This window comes from Carassius carassius, chromosome 19, assembly GCF_963082965.1.
Source record: "Carassius carassius chromosome 19, fCarCar2.1, whole genome shotgun sequence".
Classification (NCBI taxonomy): domain Eukaryota; kingdom Metazoa; phylum Chordata; class Actinopteri; order Cypriniformes; family Cyprinidae; genus Carassius; species Carassius carassius.
Window position 1 is genome coordinate 16,577,180 of NC_081773.1, and position 18,182 is coordinate 16,595,361.

General features: G+C 38.0%; 1 protein-coding gene across 1 annotated transcript; it reads right to left on the reverse strand.

The window, feature by feature from the left end:
• Positions 1-150: 150 nt before the first annotated feature.
• On the reverse strand, positions 151-16,788 carry ints6 (integrator complex subunit 6). Its single transcript, XM_059499996.1, has 18 exons — positions 16,330-16,788; positions 16,165-16,242; positions 15,619-15,768; positions 14,355-14,444; positions 11,226-11,409; positions 8,781-8,906; positions 7,998-8,146; positions 7,690-7,842; positions 7,429-7,561; positions 7,112-7,206; positions 6,889-6,999; positions 6,589-6,804; positions 6,156-6,282; positions 5,817-5,959; positions 5,562-5,733; positions 5,074-5,412; positions 4,621-4,714; positions 151-1,638 (listed from the first exon to the last, which is right to left on the reverse strand). The coding sequence occupies exons 1-18, from the start codon at positions 16,438-16,440 to the stop codon at positions 1,545-1,547; spliced, it is 2,565 nt and encodes an 854-aa protein (XP_059355979.1). The 5' UTR covers positions 16,441-16,788; the 3' UTR covers positions 151-1,544.
• Between the last annotated feature and the right edge of the window lie 1,394 nt (positions 16,789-18,182).

The window sequence follows — 18,182 nt, forward strand, 5'->3', positions numbered from 1 at the left end:
ATCTAGAACCAAAACTTCCAAGTAGCAACTGTTGGTTTCATCAGTCTGTGGTTTAGCAAGAGGAAAAAAAAGAAATCACATGACAAGCCAGTTCAATCTTTTCCCCTGCAAACTGATGGCTTTAAGTATATAGAAACACAATGAACATGGTAAGATTTGCAATCCTTTTTAATGACATTGTGCCACGGAGAAATTAATGACAGTAAAATGTCATTTATTTACATGACTATTCACAGTGTAAAATAGACTATTCAAATACATACAAAAAAAGGCTTTCCACCAAAACATTCTTAAATAATATTTTCAATGTCACCATGTACATATATACAGCATAATAAAAATACTTTTTAAAGAAGCCTTTCTCCTTTATCGGTAACATGTATGGCAAAGATTTGGTCCCTACATTAGGGTGCAGGGTCAAAAGAGTGAGAGACACAGACAGACCTAAATAAAAAACTAAGGGATACTGATGATTTGGCAGTAATGTAAGAATACATTTGCAGCAACTTTCCATATCAGTGAATAAGTGGCTCTTAACTCCATTCTGAATGATTAGGTATCAACTTTACATCGTTTGGGTGTTTCTTTATTATATCCTTCTGGTTGTTGCTTCTGTAAATCAAATCTAGTTACTCAGTGGAGAACTGTTATTTGCAATTTTTAGTCAATAGAGCAAAGGTTTAGAGAAGTTATACAGTCCTTCCCTTTTCAAAGAAGTTTGTCATGGTTCTGCGGTCTGAAAACCACATGGCATGCCACAGAAGGTCTTTTGCAAAAGGCAAAACAGTTGCTTGGAGCCATGCTTAATAATGCTGGGTGGCTTAAAAATGAGTCTAAGAGGCAAATTTGTTTCTATGGATTAAACTAACTACCATTTTTGTGAAAGGAGAAAGAGCTTTTAAAGAATATTCATAGATGTTCATCTGCTAACAAATGCTAAATTTTCTGCAACATCATTCCTGAGATGAGTTATTTAACAAACAAATGACTTTTGGAGTGTGCAGGTCTGCATTTAATTATAAAACCTCAAAGTCACTCAAACCTCCAACTTTAAAGAATTGCTGGGTAACTCGCCTTTTTATTGGTGTAGAGTTATTGCTGATTTAGTTGCTTTATTAAGAAAGACCCAACCTAAGAAATGTGATTTCCAGTAAATCGTCTGTCTTGTCTGATTAGACTGAATGTAGCAGTGAGTCCACAGAGGTGCAATTCCCGACTGAAATGAAAGAAAAACTTTTATATTGGTGATCAGTGCCACATGTCAAAATGTTGCAGGGAATACAAAAACACAAATGAAGTCAATGCCAACCAGTTCTCTTTTTGGCACATTTAGATGAAAAAAGAAAGAAGTGCGTGTGTATTTGTTATAGAAAGAGCAACTTTCCCCATTTCTCCCAATCCTAAGGTTTAGCGACACCCCATCAAGTCCTCATTGATAACATCAGCTTCAATACTGATAAAGACTGGAGACACACAAGTCCAAAATAACGACATAAATAGTGCAGATATGTGTGCGAGTCCTTCAAGTAGGACAGATGGAGTGCTCAGAGACCGTCCAGTTGATTCATGCTGTTGGCTCTTAAGTGAATCTCCTCTAAGAAGTTCTCCAGCTGCTCAATCAAGACCCTTTTCTTAAATCTGCACACACACATATAACTTGATTAGTAATTAGAGAGCTTTGTCCATGAAAACAGCATGTTATATATGGTAATTAGTTAAGTCGCAATGTTGGATAATATTTGTTTTAAACCATGAAGGTGAGCCAATGGATCACACAAGCAACGTGCAAACTTTGTGCAGGAGTTATGCCGGTGACCGTCTTAACTTCAGTCAATTCTCTATATAGAAAGTGAAAGTAAAACCAGAATATTGGTGCTTTCAGCATCTGACGCTGCATGTTCTCTCAGAGACGATGAGAGACGAATCTACTTCAACATATGCTGATAACGGTATACAGCTAACTGTTTTAATTTATTCCCTTAATATTTTGAATATTACATAGTGAAAAAAACCGCAAAGAAACATTGTTAAATGGTTTTGTTTTTCCAGTGGAAGTTGGTGCTTAAAATAAAAGCTTTTTAACTTTTTTTTTAAATTGAGGAGTAAATATATAGCCCTATCTTTTGTTATCCTCAAAACGCATCAGTTATTTGGTAATTATTGCGGGGCAAATTAACTATAATTTTAATTTAATAGGCCTAATAAAAGTAACTTAATAATAATAATAATAATAATATGTCTTATAAAAATAATTTAACAGGCCTTCATTAATTGGAAATGCCAAATATCTTAATATTACCAAAAATTGATGTTTTTGACAACATCTCTGGCTATCGTCGATACAAGATCATCATCTTTAGATGCACTCCAGCAAGGGGAGGTTACCGCAGGGCAGACAGCACTTTCCTGTAACATGTTTGGGCTGACTTGTTGAGCGCAGTGGCACCGAGAACATCATATTTCACCCACTTTAAAGGGATACTCCACTGTGTTTTCATATTAAACTATGTTTTTCCCTTACCTAAGACGAGTTGATACATACCTCTCACGTCTCAGTGCGTACACTCAATCGCTCTGGCGCGCCGTGACACTTTGAAAGCACTTAGCTGAGCCCATTCATTCAATATGGGCCAAGCAGAGAAGCTACCAAACACCTCCACGTTTTCCCTATTTAAATAGTTACTCGCGTAGTGTAACTCGACCTAGGACGGTAACACAAAACAAAACGTTGCGCTTTTCTAAGCGTGTAAAATGGATAACTATATTGTATGGCGGAATACCATGGCAAGTGCTTGTAAGCACTTCGTCTTGGCGCAGTAATATCTTCACTAGAGGGAGCAGTGGCCGGTGAGAGGATTTTTCACGAGTGAAGATATTACTGCGCCAAGACGAAGTGCTTACAAGCACTTGCCATGGTATTCCGCCATACAATATAGTTATCCATTTTACACGCTTAGAAAAGCGCAACGTTTTGTTTTGTGTTACCGTCCCAGGTCGAGTTACACTACGCGAGTAACTATTTAAATAGGGAAAACGTGGAGGTGTTTGGAAGCTTCTCTGCTTGGCCCATATTGAATGAATGGGCTAATCTATGTGCTTTCAAAGTGTCACCGCGCGCCAAAGCGATTGAGTGCACGCACTGAGACGAGAGAGGTATGTATCAACTCGTCTTAGGTAAGGGAAAAACAGTTTAATATGAAAACACGGTGGAGTATCCCTTTAAGAGGTTTTATTTTCCAAATTTAATTGATTAGTCCAATGGATCGAATCGTTTGGTTCGTAATGTAACTGAACCGAAAGCCTCATACGAAATGGTTCAATATGAATATGTATATATATATATATATATTAGGGCTGTGTATCACCTGCAAAGTCACGATTTGATACATATCACGATACAGAGGCCACTATACGATATGTATAACGATGCAGGACAGCAATGAACCCAAGTAGAATTTAGTAAAACAGCTTTTTATGAAACACTGCATACTTTAGGGCCAGTGCTAACTATAAGCAGTTGACCTCTGCAATATGAAGGGCCTCCGTAACTGTACCACAGTACAAAATAGGTAATGGCATATGTTTAATGTTTACATTGGGTGCTCCCCTCCAGGTACAACATTCTGTTTGTTTATTTTTTTTTATTTATAAGCCTATAAATAATTTACTCAGTCGAATAAATTTATATTGTAATGTCACAAATATATATTAAAAATATCATTGTACAAATGAATGCACTCTCTACTTTTTTTTTAAAATAAAATTAAAAGAAGAGTTTTAAACTAATGCACTGTCTTCTGTATCTTAAGCACACACACGCTCAGTCAATCAGACATTCAGGAACAAACTTTTTAGGACTGCCCCGCATATTTTTATAAACTAAAAATAGCTACATTATCTTTCTCAATATGGAGCTGGTAACATCATTGTTTCTAAAGGAATTAAAGCCACATCTTCACTGTTAGAGCAATGTGGCAATTCATACGTGCACAGCCTCTCTCCTTTCTTTCACTCTCGTGTAAATTAACAGTTGATGAATTACAATGTTCTGAGAATTGAATATTGAAGTGGAGATCGCTAAACTGTAAGCTAACAGGTGTTTTCAGAAAACAAGCGTGTTTATAGTGGAGAGCGTGTGCACAGACAGGGTTGCCAGGTTTACAAAGATAAGTAACACACTTAACAGATATTTCCGTATTGCATAATGTTTCGAGGATAACATCTCTTTATATCAGGCAACCCCGGTTTTGTTCCTCTGCGGCCAGATTAAACCTTGTTGTAGCCTACATATGCTCCATTCATTATTTTTTAGAAACCTTGCACTTTTCCTCTCAATTTAAAAAGGCGTTCTTGTATCCAAATTTAGCACTGTCTACTGCTGTGCACGTGCCACAATATCGATAAAGGGCCAGCTGCATCGATATTCGTATTGTCAAATCTCTGTGATGATACATCGTCGTATCGATATGAAGACACACTTTACACTCATTTAGACTAGAGCTGTGAGAGGTAGAGAATGCTTTAAAAAAAATAAAGCATACTTGGGGCTTTAACCTTTAAAATATCAGTATGTAGAGTTAGCATCTACTTGAAAAATCTGCATTTGAATCTGGAGTTTACCTGGCAGCCTCTTTGATTATGCTCTGCAGAAAGATCAGACGCGTTTCCAAACTGCCCTGGATTTGCTTAAGGAGGTAGAAGATTTTCTCATAACCTGCATTAAGACAAAAGTAAAAAAAAAAAAAAAAGACATTGGGGAAGAAGAAAGGTTTGATATATGGTGTTATGAGCAATGCCAAAAAGCAACTGTAACAAACAACAAGAACAAATTAATTTCCAAAAGCCTGTAATATTCATTATGATGTAAAAATAAAAATGAAAACCAGCTGTAACAAGGTTACAGATCTACACGTGTAGCAAAAGCAAGCAAGCATGGCCAGTTGATTTCACAAGGCCCAAGACAGTATTTGTGGGTGGTCACCCCTCCTGTGCTTATTGGACACCACTCAAGAAAGAGCATCAGGAGAGTCAAGTAGCAGACATCTGCACATGTATGTGTGCACTGTGACTCACGTCTGCCTGGCTTCCTGATCTCCTTGGTGATGAGTACTCGGAGTTCAGAGTTCAGTTCCTGGCTCTCTTGGTTTCTGATCATTTTCAGTTGGCAAGGGGAAGGGTAGCGGCGTGGGGCCTCCTCTTCACCCTCGCTGCCCAGAGAAAACTCACTATCGCTGGACTGGCCGTTCTCCTGCACTATGTTCTCCTGGTTCTCGACCTCATCCAGCTGAAGGAGGTTCCTCTGCTGCATCAGTTCAGACTCAGGTGCAGGACTCGGCTCCTCGTCCGAGTCGAGGTTTGACTCGAGATGGTTGTTGATGTGATTGCCCAATTCTGTGTCATCATTATCTGGAGCTGTGTTAAATCAGGTATGAAACATGCATAAAACTGAAGATTCAAAGTTTTGCTCACAGAATAAGGGTAAATGAATTAATTAAAAGATTTTAATTTCTGAATGACCTGCTACTAAAGGTTTTTTCGGCCTGTATGTGCTGGTTACTTACTTCTAGGTGGTGTTTTGGGAGGTGTATATGCTCGTCCCAGCCGGAGCAAAGGAGACATACAGCGTCTGCGTTTGGGGACCCCGCCCCCAGCAGGACTGCTTGATTCTCCAGGACGTTTGCCTTTGCCTTGAGTGCCAGTAACGAATTCATCTGCCTCATCCACCATCATCGCCTGACACAGAGAGACAAAGTGATTTGCCTGAAAGTCACATCTTTATTATGCTCCTTTTTTGAAAGTAAGAGATCTAAAGGCACCTTCTTGTCCAATTTGAAGGGGTTACCGAAGGTGTGCAACCGTTTAGGCTGATCGGGGTCTGCTTCTCTCAGAGGGGACGGGCAATGCTTCAAGAAATCCTGATAGTTGCCCATCTGAGCAATAGGAACGCTGTGCAGCTGGTCTAAAATAATATTGATTATAAAAACATACAATAACATAAAAAAAAACTTACCATGTAAACAGCATAACCATATCAGATAAAAAGGCTTACAATTCTTTTGGAAAGCAGAAGCTAAATTTAATTGAGCAAATAACCCAGATACTCGGGAAACTGCTCTAAGAAAATCAATAACCATTCATGGCTGTCTGAGCGTTACCTTGATCTTGACCTTTCAGAACACAGACGCCTGCGTGCAGAAGGTTCCGCCTCATGCGGCTCAGCTGGTCTAGCAGATGAGATCTTGGGATATCATAGGGGTTCCGCAGTCCTTGAGGTTTTAATGCCTGTGCAAAAAGAGAAGGAAACAGGAGATAAGTGATCTGGATTCGGTGAGAGCTGAACATGGATGATTTGCTCATCTGTGTCCTTTTGGAATAGTTAGGCACAAAACTTGCCTCTAAACTGCAAAAATGCCATATGTAAAGCACTCACAAATTCCAGCCCTCAAAATAAACAACATTAAATATTAATCTCAGTCTGACTTGATTCACATTGAGCAATGTCATGTACATCTTTGTGGATTTGACAACTTGAAAACAGTACAAAACATTGACAAGGTGTGCTGAATTTATGGTTGTATATATATGTACCTTATTCAGAGCAGCTAGTTGAAAGCCAGCAAACTCCTTGGTGTTTGCCTCAATTGGCAGAGCTGGCCCATCTCCCATGATACTGTGCAACAGCTGCGTGAAATCCTTCCTGTGTGCCAGAGAGAGGGCGGAGCTTCTGCAGCGAAGTTTGATCCCACCTTCTAGTGCCGCCTTTTTTCCTACTGATGCACAAACTCTGTCTGCCTCGATCTTTGCCTGTGACGTACACAGAATAATATATAACTTCATGAAGCATGTTTAAGAATAAAAACTATAAAAACAAAATATGTAAGAACATACCTGCTGACTGAGCTTTTTGAGATAAGACACAACACTATAGCTCAGACCATACTCCATGTTGTCAGCCAACAGGTTTGGAGCTCCCATCATTCTAAGTGCTTTCCGCAGGGCCTGTGTGAATCAGGATTAAGCAAAAAAAAAAACTAAATAACTTGAATGCATTCCAAAAGATACCATCACAATGTTGTAGTGTCCAAAATGAATTACTGATTCCATTACTTACAGTGATATAGTAGGGCGGGACTGTTTTAAGATAGTTCTCAAAAGATTGTCGCCACTTTGCTGGAGGCTTGAACTTATGCACCGTAATCAAGTCATCTATAAATGATAAACAGAGTTATATATGACAGTCATATCCATTCACATTCAAAGAAAACTGGTGGCTAGTTTTATTCTAGTTTGGTGGAATAAAATATCAAACAAACTAATTGCAAAGGTTTTAAAGACGAGACAGAACTAGAGAAAAAACCGACCAATTCTTTATGAATTATTCCTTTCATACCTCCATATAATAGATTTGATTTTACTAATGAAGCTTACCAAGCAAAGGCAGCACCTCAGGGTAGTTATAGGGCATGACAAACAGGTTGACACAGTTGAGAGCTGTGCTGGCCTTCAGATAACCAAACGGCTGGCCGAGATCTCCGTATTTAGCACTGTTACACACAAAAACCTGAGAACGTATAAACAGCAATTAACGCTCAGCCATAGCAGGAGTGCAAGTCAGTGCAGTCTGAAAGAACATACAGGGTATATGTAACCTGACCAGTGTGTATAACAGTGTTTAAAGACGAGCAGTACCTGCCAGCAGGTGTGCGGTGATTTCCTCTCCAGTATGTACTGAGTGAGTGGAGAAGGCTCTAGCTCGTACTTGTCAAAGGGCACTTTATCCACCACCATGGGCTCTGAATCAACACATGAAAACTTCACCTGCGGGTGAGCTGCACGTGGAGGCTGCAGAGGGACAGAGTCAAATGAGCAGACAGTACACTTGCAAGGCTTAGAAATTTTCATTACACTAGAAAAACCAACAGAGCATATGCACATTACATTAAAAATAAAACAGACTGAACAGATGGTAGAGCACACTGAAACAAGTTTTTAAATACCAAAGTAGGAGAGTTCTGGTCAGGCCAAAACGACTCTGGGATAGGCCAATGACCAACAGGAACACCAGTTTTAGGGTTGGGTCTGACATAGATCATCTTATGACAGCTGTGCCATGATTGAGGTCCATACTTCAATTCTATTGGGCAATCTGGGTAAAACAAAAAAAGTAGAGTCATTATTAAAGGCCTGGTTTAAAAATTTTGTAAAGCAAATAATACCATTTAAATATTTTTTGGGAAATCGGGATCAATATTTAGCTTGTTTTTGAAAAGAAAGTAATTCTATCATTCATTATATAACTGATCAAATCATGACAAAGACTTTGAAATTGTTACAAAAAGCTGAAAATGTTAATTTGCGATCAAAGGAAATGTATTTAAAATTTTAACAATTTCTACATTTTAGTGTTTATACTGTGTAAATTATATAAAGTGTTCTGTGGCTGAATCGTGTTCATGTTTGAATACTATGAGTTATGAAGTATCCATCTATATCCACCATATACCCATATTGGTCACATTAAGGCCGATGATACACAGGGCAACTTTTTGAACAATGTTGCCGTCAAAGGGCAATCAGGTGAGACCCAGGGCTGACGACTGATCTAAAGTATCCATATAAAAATTTGTTACCCTTTCTTAATGGGAAAGCGCCCAAGAAATATTGCTCAAAAATAGTTGCCCGGCAAAATTGCTCAGAAAGTTGCCCCATGCATCAGCCTAATATGCACTTTACTGAAAAACTACTGAAAGTATAGCTACAAAAACCAGGACCACCTTTACCTTCAGTAGGTGGGGGATCAGGTCCAGTCTTCTCAAAATTAATAACCACACCACTCTGGATTTTTTGCACCAGAGACTCCAGACACTGGTTCAGCATTCTCTGGGAAAATACGCTGTATGAACGGCCTAAACACACACCAGAAAAAAAAACACCATCAAAAGACATTTAGCAATTGTATCTGACATGTGAGCTCTTCATAAGTGCTTCATGTAAATTCTATCCACAACTATTTTTACTTGTTTAACACACTGGTTTAAGAGGAAACCATTTTAAGTGGCCTTTTTTTTCTGGCCAGTTCATTGGCAGGCTATAGCTTTTCACATATGCATGCACACACACACTGCAGAGCAGCCGCTCTATTGTGTTTAGTATTTTATCAGCATGAGAGGACAGACGTTGTTTCTCGCTCTATAGTGAAGTTCAGCTTGTCTCTATTACACAGCTGTATTAGTCAGCACACGCAAGTCCAGCAGAATCTGCACTTAACCACAAATCAGCAATTCTCTTTAATACACAATTCAAACACCATTTCACAGCACTTAAGCATCACCAGACAGGTACAACCTGACATTTACTCAGCAGGGCATGTAAAGCTTTTTAAAGAGTGGTCTAAATTTACTCTGTAACCTCAAACCTATAAATATCCAATTCAAAAATGTTAGTTTAAATGCAAAAAAGATAAATCTTGTAATTTTACATATGCTTGCTCATGAACAATTCTCTCTCAACTTCCTGCAAATTCTCGCGGAGGGGCTTTATTCGAAATTATTTGAAAGATAATTTTAAGGAAGGTTCGAGTGGTGTATGTGTGTGAAGAATTGGAAGCAAGCAGAATATGGGTGTTTCTAAAATAAAACTCAGCATTATCGCACATCTGGTTAAAAACAAAGTTTAGAATCGATCCAGAATCGTCAGAGAGAATGGCGATGCAATGAGGAATAGTTTTTTCCCACCTCTAGTAGGTATGTTACCGTATTTTTCGGACTATAAGTCGCACTGGACTATAAGTCGCATTTATTTAGAACCAAGAGAAAACATTATCGTCTACAGCCACGAGAGGGCGCTCTATGTTTTCAGTGTAGACTACAGGAGCACTGAGCAGCATAGAGCCCCCTCTGGCGGCTGTAGACGGTAATGTTTTTCTCTTGATTCATTTCTCTTGGTTCATGTCAAATTAATTTTGATAAATAAGTCGCACCTGACTATAAGTCGCAGGACCAGCCAAACTATGAAAAAAAAGTGCGACTTATAGTCCGGAAAATACGGTAATTCTTCTTGTTAACATTCGTTTCCAAAAAATTAAAAAAAGTTTGCTCACATAATCATGCAATGTCACTTTTACGCAACTCTATTATTAAAGGGGTCATACGATGCGATTTCAATTGTTCCTTTCTCTTTGGAGTGTTACAAGCTCTTGGTGCATAAAGATTTGTAATGTTGCAAAGACTAAAGTATCAAATCCAAAGAGATATTCTTTATCAAAGTTAAGACTCTGCCACGCCCCCTAAAACAGTTTATTCGAACAATCTCCCACATTTGACATCATGTGGAAATATTTGCGTTTTGCCCCCCAAATGTTCACGCAAAGGCGGCGTGGTTTCAGTAACCGCAGTAAGTGTTTCAGCAGCCACGTCAGGGAGATGCTGTGCATATCTAGATGAAAGTAAAATAACACTATTTGGCTACACTATCTGAATCTTTAAGATTATTTCCAACAGAACAGCAACGCATTTTATGGACGACCGTTTCATGAACCTAGGAGAGGAGGTAACTCTGACTTTGCTACGACAATCTGACGCTCCTGAATCAGCTACTGTAAGTATGTTTTGTTATTAGTTTAAGTATTTGCTATTGACTGTAGCAAACTGACAAACACATACAAGCTTCATCACTGTGTCTGTCACGCGACTATTCCCCTTTTGGGATTGAAATGATGGTAAAACCAAGGACATTATTAACCGTTTTTACATATATTTTGAAAGATTAAACTCGCGATTATGGAAAGGAAATATGGAATCTTTCTGACGAGTGCTTGCGGTGTTCGGCCAATCACAATGAACTGGGTCAGTTGGCCAATCAGAGCAGACTGCAGATGTCGGAAGGAGGGACTTTGTAGAAACTGAGTGTTTGAGAGAGGCGGGCCATAGAGGACCTACAATAAATGTACAGTATTTGAAAAATAATTTGTTTTTTTAACATTAAAGCATGTCAACATATTCTGTTACACCAAATATAATTATCAAAATAATTAAAAAATAATAAGTGCCAAACATCACTACTATACAATATCTTGCACTAGAACCACTAAATACACGGCCAGCAGACTTCATTTGAGTTAAAAGTTCATGAATTTGAGTTCATGAAGTACATTAACTTTTCTAATCCAAACATTTGTCTTTCAGCAATAAAATGTTCACTTGCAAGTAGTTAAAATGCATACACACCCCCAGTGACCTCACACATGGGCGTAATAGGGGATGGGTCAAGTGGAACTCCAGCTATTGGTTCAGGGTCAGGAGAGGTGTGGCCTGGAATGCGAAGCACTAAGGAGAAGAGTCGCTGGTCCCATCGAAAGGGCTCTTTGGTCAGCTCACTGCCAGGCAATGGTGTTGTCAGGGGCAAATGTAACTGGAGCAGAGAAAAATAATGAATTAATTCACATGTCATCACATAAATTTTAAAAAAAATCTGTAGGATACATTGACTGTTGCTCATTTTATCAACTACTTTTAAAGATCTGCAAGTTATTCGGCCAAAAAGAACAATGGATGTTAGATAAAGAAAGGATGCAGGGATAGAAATTAGCACCCGCCATCAGCCAAATGCGGGAGATTTAGTGTTGTGGTGGGTAAACTTGCTTCACCTACCGGCCACGGTGGCAGGTAAATAAAAATAGCATACCGTTTCACCCTGCCAGTGGACAAAAAAGTTAATTTCCATCCCTGGTATGTGTACAAAACGCAATAAAGTGTAATATCATCCGAAGCAGCTCCGTGGAGAAAAGGCGGTGTAAACAGGGCTCGAAGCAGCGGCGTTGTTCCCAGTTCAGTGTTTGCAGCTGAAGTTAGTGCCGCTGGTGGAGTGATATATTTGTTGGTTATTTACAGTATGTTTTATAGCACGAGCTCATGATATACAAGATCGTGTGAAGAATTGAATTTATCACGCACAAATTTCTGCATACTGTCACATCTCTGTCAAACCCCGGTAAGTTCATTCTCCTCCAGCATTCTGCAACATTTTAGATTATATGGACAGTATGGTTGCACGGTGCACTGATACTTCAAAAGTATCGCGATTCTCGGAAATGAAAAACTAAAGTTAAATTACATTTATTAGTATCGATTCTTCAAAGAATGACCGTGTTCCAGATTTGTAAGAGACATACTTCATGTTGGGGTGTGCAATGCCTTATGGACTTGTCTGTGTTTTTTCTCCTCACACATGCAGCAAAGAAGCTACAGCTGTCATGTGACAAACACTACAGCGAGATGGCTGCATTAGTGATGCACGGGTCGTCTCATAACCATGTGACAAAAACTGATTTGGCTTTATTAAAGTGTGTGCATAATCACATTACCTAAATAGTCTAAATAAGTTGTTCAGATGAACAAAGCACGAGGTTTTCTTGCATAATTAACATTTAATTGTTTGGTCAGACAGTTAATATTATAATATATTCACATTAATAAATCGGGGATTAAACGTGGAGTTATGTTCTGTTTGCTTAATATTAAAACAAGCATATGGAACTTCAGTGAATATGATTCAGTGGATTATGTGAACAAAAGTGATTAGTTCACCTAAAAGGTTTGTGCTTGAACGAACTATCACTAGTGCAATTTCATATAACCTATATTAAATATTTGATATATATATTTTCATATTTTATTAGGTTCTTTGATAAGGTAACTTACAATATGAAGGTCTAAGTAGCAACGTATGTTCCGTGATGTCCCCGAAGCATGGGGCGGGTAAAGAAATGTTACTTTATTTGTGGGGCGGGCCAAATTACTTAAAAAAACGGGACCCTTGGGTTGGACAAAAACCCGACCCGCACATCACTAGGCTGCATGTGAGAGCACAAGTGATACTGTGGACGCCGGTCCACAACTGGTAGAAAAAGATGATGCTCAATAAAGATGACGCTCAAAGCTCACTGGCTGAGTTTTCTCCTCTGAAAGGAAAGGTTGCAAAACTGACAGAATAAGTTACAATGTCTGAGATATTGCTGCTAAATTTTATTTGCTTTTTTTTTTTATACCTTGAATGCCATTGCTTAAATTGATATTTATATTTTGATATTTAATCTTCTGAGTTCAGAAACATTGTTTAATATAAATCGCTGTTCATATTTTTATTCAAAGTTCAGAATCAAGATAAAGTTATTACTCTTATGTTTCTTATGATAATTGAGATAATGCTGCTAGATTTAATCTTTTTTTTTTACCTTGAATGTCATTGCTCTATTTTTTTTTTTTGAATTTGATATTTCATATTTTGTTCAAATGTTTAACATACACGCTGTTCATATTTTCATTTATTAGTGTGTTATATGATGCAATGATATGAAGAGAGTGAAGCACAGCAATGATATTTGAGAGTGTATTTTTCCCTTTCAGGGAAAGTATCGAAATCGCAATTCTTGACTTGGTATCGGTATCAAAACAATAATATGGGTATTGTGACAACGCTAATGGACAGTTTACGTTCATCTTATTGTTTTTAACAGCATAATAAGCAAACTAACAAACAGTATTATCGGTCGCGTGTCTAATAACTGCTATCCGGGGGATGCATTTTATTTCCAGTCTTCAAGTACTTTTTCAGAAGTTAGCTCTGTGGCTAGTAAGTTGTTACGCTGTTCATTTTTGTTTGTAGAAACAGCAATGTATCGCTACACGTGTTTGACAGCTCTGGCGTGACGAGACGAGTAAAAACGGTGTATTAAAAATGCTGTGTGTTCGTTTGTCGACGGCGTAAAAGTTTGCGAGCCAAGATTTTTTTCAGTGATGCAGTGTTGAACAGGGGACTTTTCCCCACGTGTTCTCTCAACCACAAAAGAAAAAACAAAGGAAAAGATAAAAAACACTTATACTGGTGAATGAAGTACAACATTATTAATGCGTACGAAAAAATAACTTCTGTGCATTAAAAAAGTTCAGTGCAGTGCATCATCCGGTTGGGCTACGGAGTTGAGAGAATGAGCTACTTCAGCAAGAGTCGGCTGTTTCAAAACCTAGTAAGGTGCCTAGATAGGCAGTATTTTTGAGCATCACTGAAAGGTAAAATGTCAGTATTTCATTGAGACTTGAGATTAGTATTCGTATTAGTATTAGATCTTGTATTATTAATTTTCACATGCAGTTACACATTGTCGGTTTAAAACAAGAAAGTGGCTGGTAGATTTGGAAATCCAAAAGCCACAGTGGCCGGTGGACAAAAAAGTTAATTTCCATCCCTGTTAGGAAGGAGTGAACTATATCAAGATGAAAAGTTTAAGGGGAAACAACAAGAAGGAGATAGCAAGTACAAAACAAAATAGGAAACTCCCATACTGACAAATAACCCACCTCGTCATGTACACCAGAACTGCTGGTCAGCTTGCTGCCATCAGTTATGGCCACAATGATAGCTGGCTCCAAGAAAAAAGGGTTCCTACCCTGCAAAAGACAAGACAATATAATCATTATAAAATAATAACCACTGCCACTGTTTTTGGTGTTAACTATTTGGTAGTAACACTGCTTTTATTATACAAACCAAAACATGAGCACTGTTAAAATAATGCGTAATCAATCATTAAAACGCTCTGCTCTATCAATTATTATTACACTTCATTATATCTTCAGCACAGAGAGGTTTCATGGATGAATCATTTCGGAAACAAATACGTGAACAAGAAACCAAGAAAGATGCATTACCAAGTATTCACAATAACATTAGGAGAGAGTTTGTATCTAAATTTACCTAGGCAGGCAGAGATTTAATGACCCCAATAAAGCTCCATTACATGCCAATAATAAACTTGGAAATCATATATATATATAATCTAAAAACATGGCATATATCAAAAACTAAAAACACTATTTTCAAAAAAAATTACAAATAAAAGTCAAGCAGGGACAAACGACTGGAGCAACAAAAAATAGGGTAGGGAGACTAGATTGTCATAGGAATTGTTTGAGAAAAATCCCTAAAAGTTCAAATTCTCAGAAAAATTACTGATCATGCAGATTCCTATCGCAATTGCTGGATCTCAACCTAGGAAAGCCACAGTAAATGTGAATGGTAAAGGAACAAGGGCTGTGAAAAGTGAAGACAGTAACGTGCTTAAAACGAATGAGAACATTTAGTTTCTGCATAATAACTAGAATCATGCATCATATTTTTGAGGGAAAAAAGTGAAAATGTAGTAATAATAAAATTAACCTTCGATGAGTGATCAAAGTCACAAATAGCCTTCATAGCATTTATCATAATATCTATGTGAGGTAATATTGAATCTATTGAACTTTCACAGCTCAACATGCAGAAATCCAAGAACTGTCCTAAAAAAATTCCTGAGAATACAAAGAACTGGAAAAATGTTCAAAGCAAGCATGCAAAAAAAAAGCATTACCAGCGCCTACTATAAAGACATGTTTTTCAGTTAGTCATTATCTTATTTGCATCCAAGATGCATTTTAGTTGTTACTACTGTGTATCACCAGGGGCTCATGGGATTGTGTTGGCACAGTGTGAGCCTATTGGGTGCTTATTTAACTGTGATGTGTTGGGGATGGGCTCATGGGGCTAGGCCATAGACTTTATACCAGTCCCTGGTTTATAACATACCTGTCCATAGTTGTCTATCCCCGAAACTAATCTATTGAGATTGAGCAAATCAAAAGCAGTCCGTAAAGACTGGCCGATCGATGTCAATCCAACTGCTTGCAGGTTCCTCAGCTCAGTCATAAAAGTGGCGTGACTTTCCTTCCATCCAGCCTGAAATATCAAGACGAAATGTATTAGTTATGCCTTTTAAGAGTTCCTCACATAAGAAGTCTTCAGACAGACAGAGTGATCTGAATTTTGCTTAATGTAGAGGGTATTAATGTAGAGGGCAGTGAAGAGTCCTCTCTCTCTGTGGGTGAGAAAACTAAGTTATGTTATCCCCCCGGCCACAGCTCTCTTTTCTCAAGCACACACACACACACAGAGCTCTCTGCTGCCACACTGAACAAAATGTCGGCCATGTTTAAACACAAGAATTCATGCTGGACAGAATGTGTTCACATTACAAATTTAGCCATAGTATTTGAAACGCAAACAGACGAAGCGAGCGCTGGAGTGTCTGGAGTGAAATAAATCAGGTTTGGAAGAAAATAAAAGAGTTTGTACCTTAATTCCAGCCGGTGCTTCCTCGAAACTCACTAACATGTATCTGTCTCCCCTGCTGGCCGGATCTCTGCTCCTCAGCTGTGGAGAAAAGCGAACGGAAACGCATGTTTTTTTTTTTGTTTTCAGTAAAGTGAGAGTGTGAAGCAGAGGGGTGTATTCATTTACCTTCAGAAAAGTCTCAACTGCGCCCTTCGCTATGTCCAGATAGCTAGTGCCCAGATGGGAGCGCTGGTTCATGGAGGCGGACGTGTCTATCAGGAAAAGTAACACGGGCATTGTGTTGATAATTGCCCCTTCTACATGGACCGAATGTCAGTGCAACGGACAAATGCAGAGCAATCTTTTGTTCGCCTCCTGTCGCTGCTGTCAGCACGCTGCTAGCCGGCTAATGCTAACTGACTCGCGCATTCTTTCTGTCTGAGTGTGACTGTAGTTAGTGTTGAAAAAGCGATGCCTTGTAAACGTAAGCAAACCTCAGACCCTGGGGGGGGAAGGTTGTTGATTTACAAGGGAAACGGGTGTTGTTGCTGTAATTTGAAAGAAATGCCTAACTTTTATCATGGTAACTTTCTGTTTAGTTTACGTCCATGATTCTCCTCACTCTGAGGTCTGCTCGCGGGCTGCGGTGGTTTTATTCTGCGTTCAGCACTTGACTCCGCCCCCTGAGCGCTGCGGAGCACTGTGCGTCAAAACGCCTCACCTGATTGGCACCTGAAAATAAGTGATTAGCATATTCTCTCGAAAAAAAAGGCTAAAAAAGGAGCATGCGCATTTGTAGACCTAATGATTTATTATTTTTATTATTGAAAAAAATTATAGGCCTACATGCAAGCTCAAATCTTTATACATTGAACATGAAACACAATGCATACAAAACAACAAGGAAAAAGGAGAAACGACTGCATAAATAAATAAGTTAAAAAGGGCCAAATATAAGAATCAGGATAATTAAACAGTCTTTAATAACCAACTATGCAGCCTTACTCAATCCGACAAAACCATAAAGTTGTTTTTATTTGTACATTTGCATTTATGGATGTCAAACTTGCTCAGAAATAAAAGTAAATTAATTAAATGAAATAATTTTTCATTCTCCTGTACAATATTCTGTATTTTAAGTACAAAGCTAAATAAACGCAAAGTGGTTTTATGATAGTTATTACAGAAAGCACATTTTATATTTATGCTTTTTAAATTTTTGTAATTAATGATTTGTAGGCTAAATAAAGATAAATCTGTTTATTAGATTAAAGGAGTTTTTGTTTCTTTTTAAAACCTTATGGCTAATATGAAACCTCTGGTAATAACCACACATTTCCCAGCAAATCACTTGTCCATTCAACAAAGAGTTCCAGTAAAATCTCCCTTTGAAAAAAATCTGTTTTATTGTTATTTTCTAACAGGAAAAAAAACTTTCTCAGATAGGTCATGCATTAATATTTGTTATATATTATGCTGACATAAAAGACTGCAGAATGCAAATTATACCAAAAATATCTACATCCATAGTTTTTTGTTTGTTTGTTTTTTTCCGGGGGGGGGGGGGGGGGGGATTAACAATAAATCCCTATGTACCTTTATATTAAGAGAAAGAAGCAGTGTAATTACGTATTTGATGTACACACACCCCCACACACACACAAGCAAGCTAATCAAATTAGGTACTGGTACTGTGCGTGTTATTTCAAATCCCATATATTTCATAGAGTTTATAACAAAGACTATAGAATACCAATAATACTAACTGGCAATCAATCAACTGGCAAAGAAATAAAGAGTCTCTTCTTGATGCATTTGCTGCTTTCATTTTTCTAGTTATAAACCAAAGTCCTTAGGTTAGGTCTGAGTATTAGCACTTTATCATGTAACCTACCCAAGCAATATGAGGAACTTCTAGTAATAATAATACTTATTATATAGTAAATAAAATGGCATGTTTATTGGTCACATAATCTGCAAAAACATGTGTCATATATGACTGGTAAGGAAGCCAAAAAATAAAAATAAAAACTGGAATG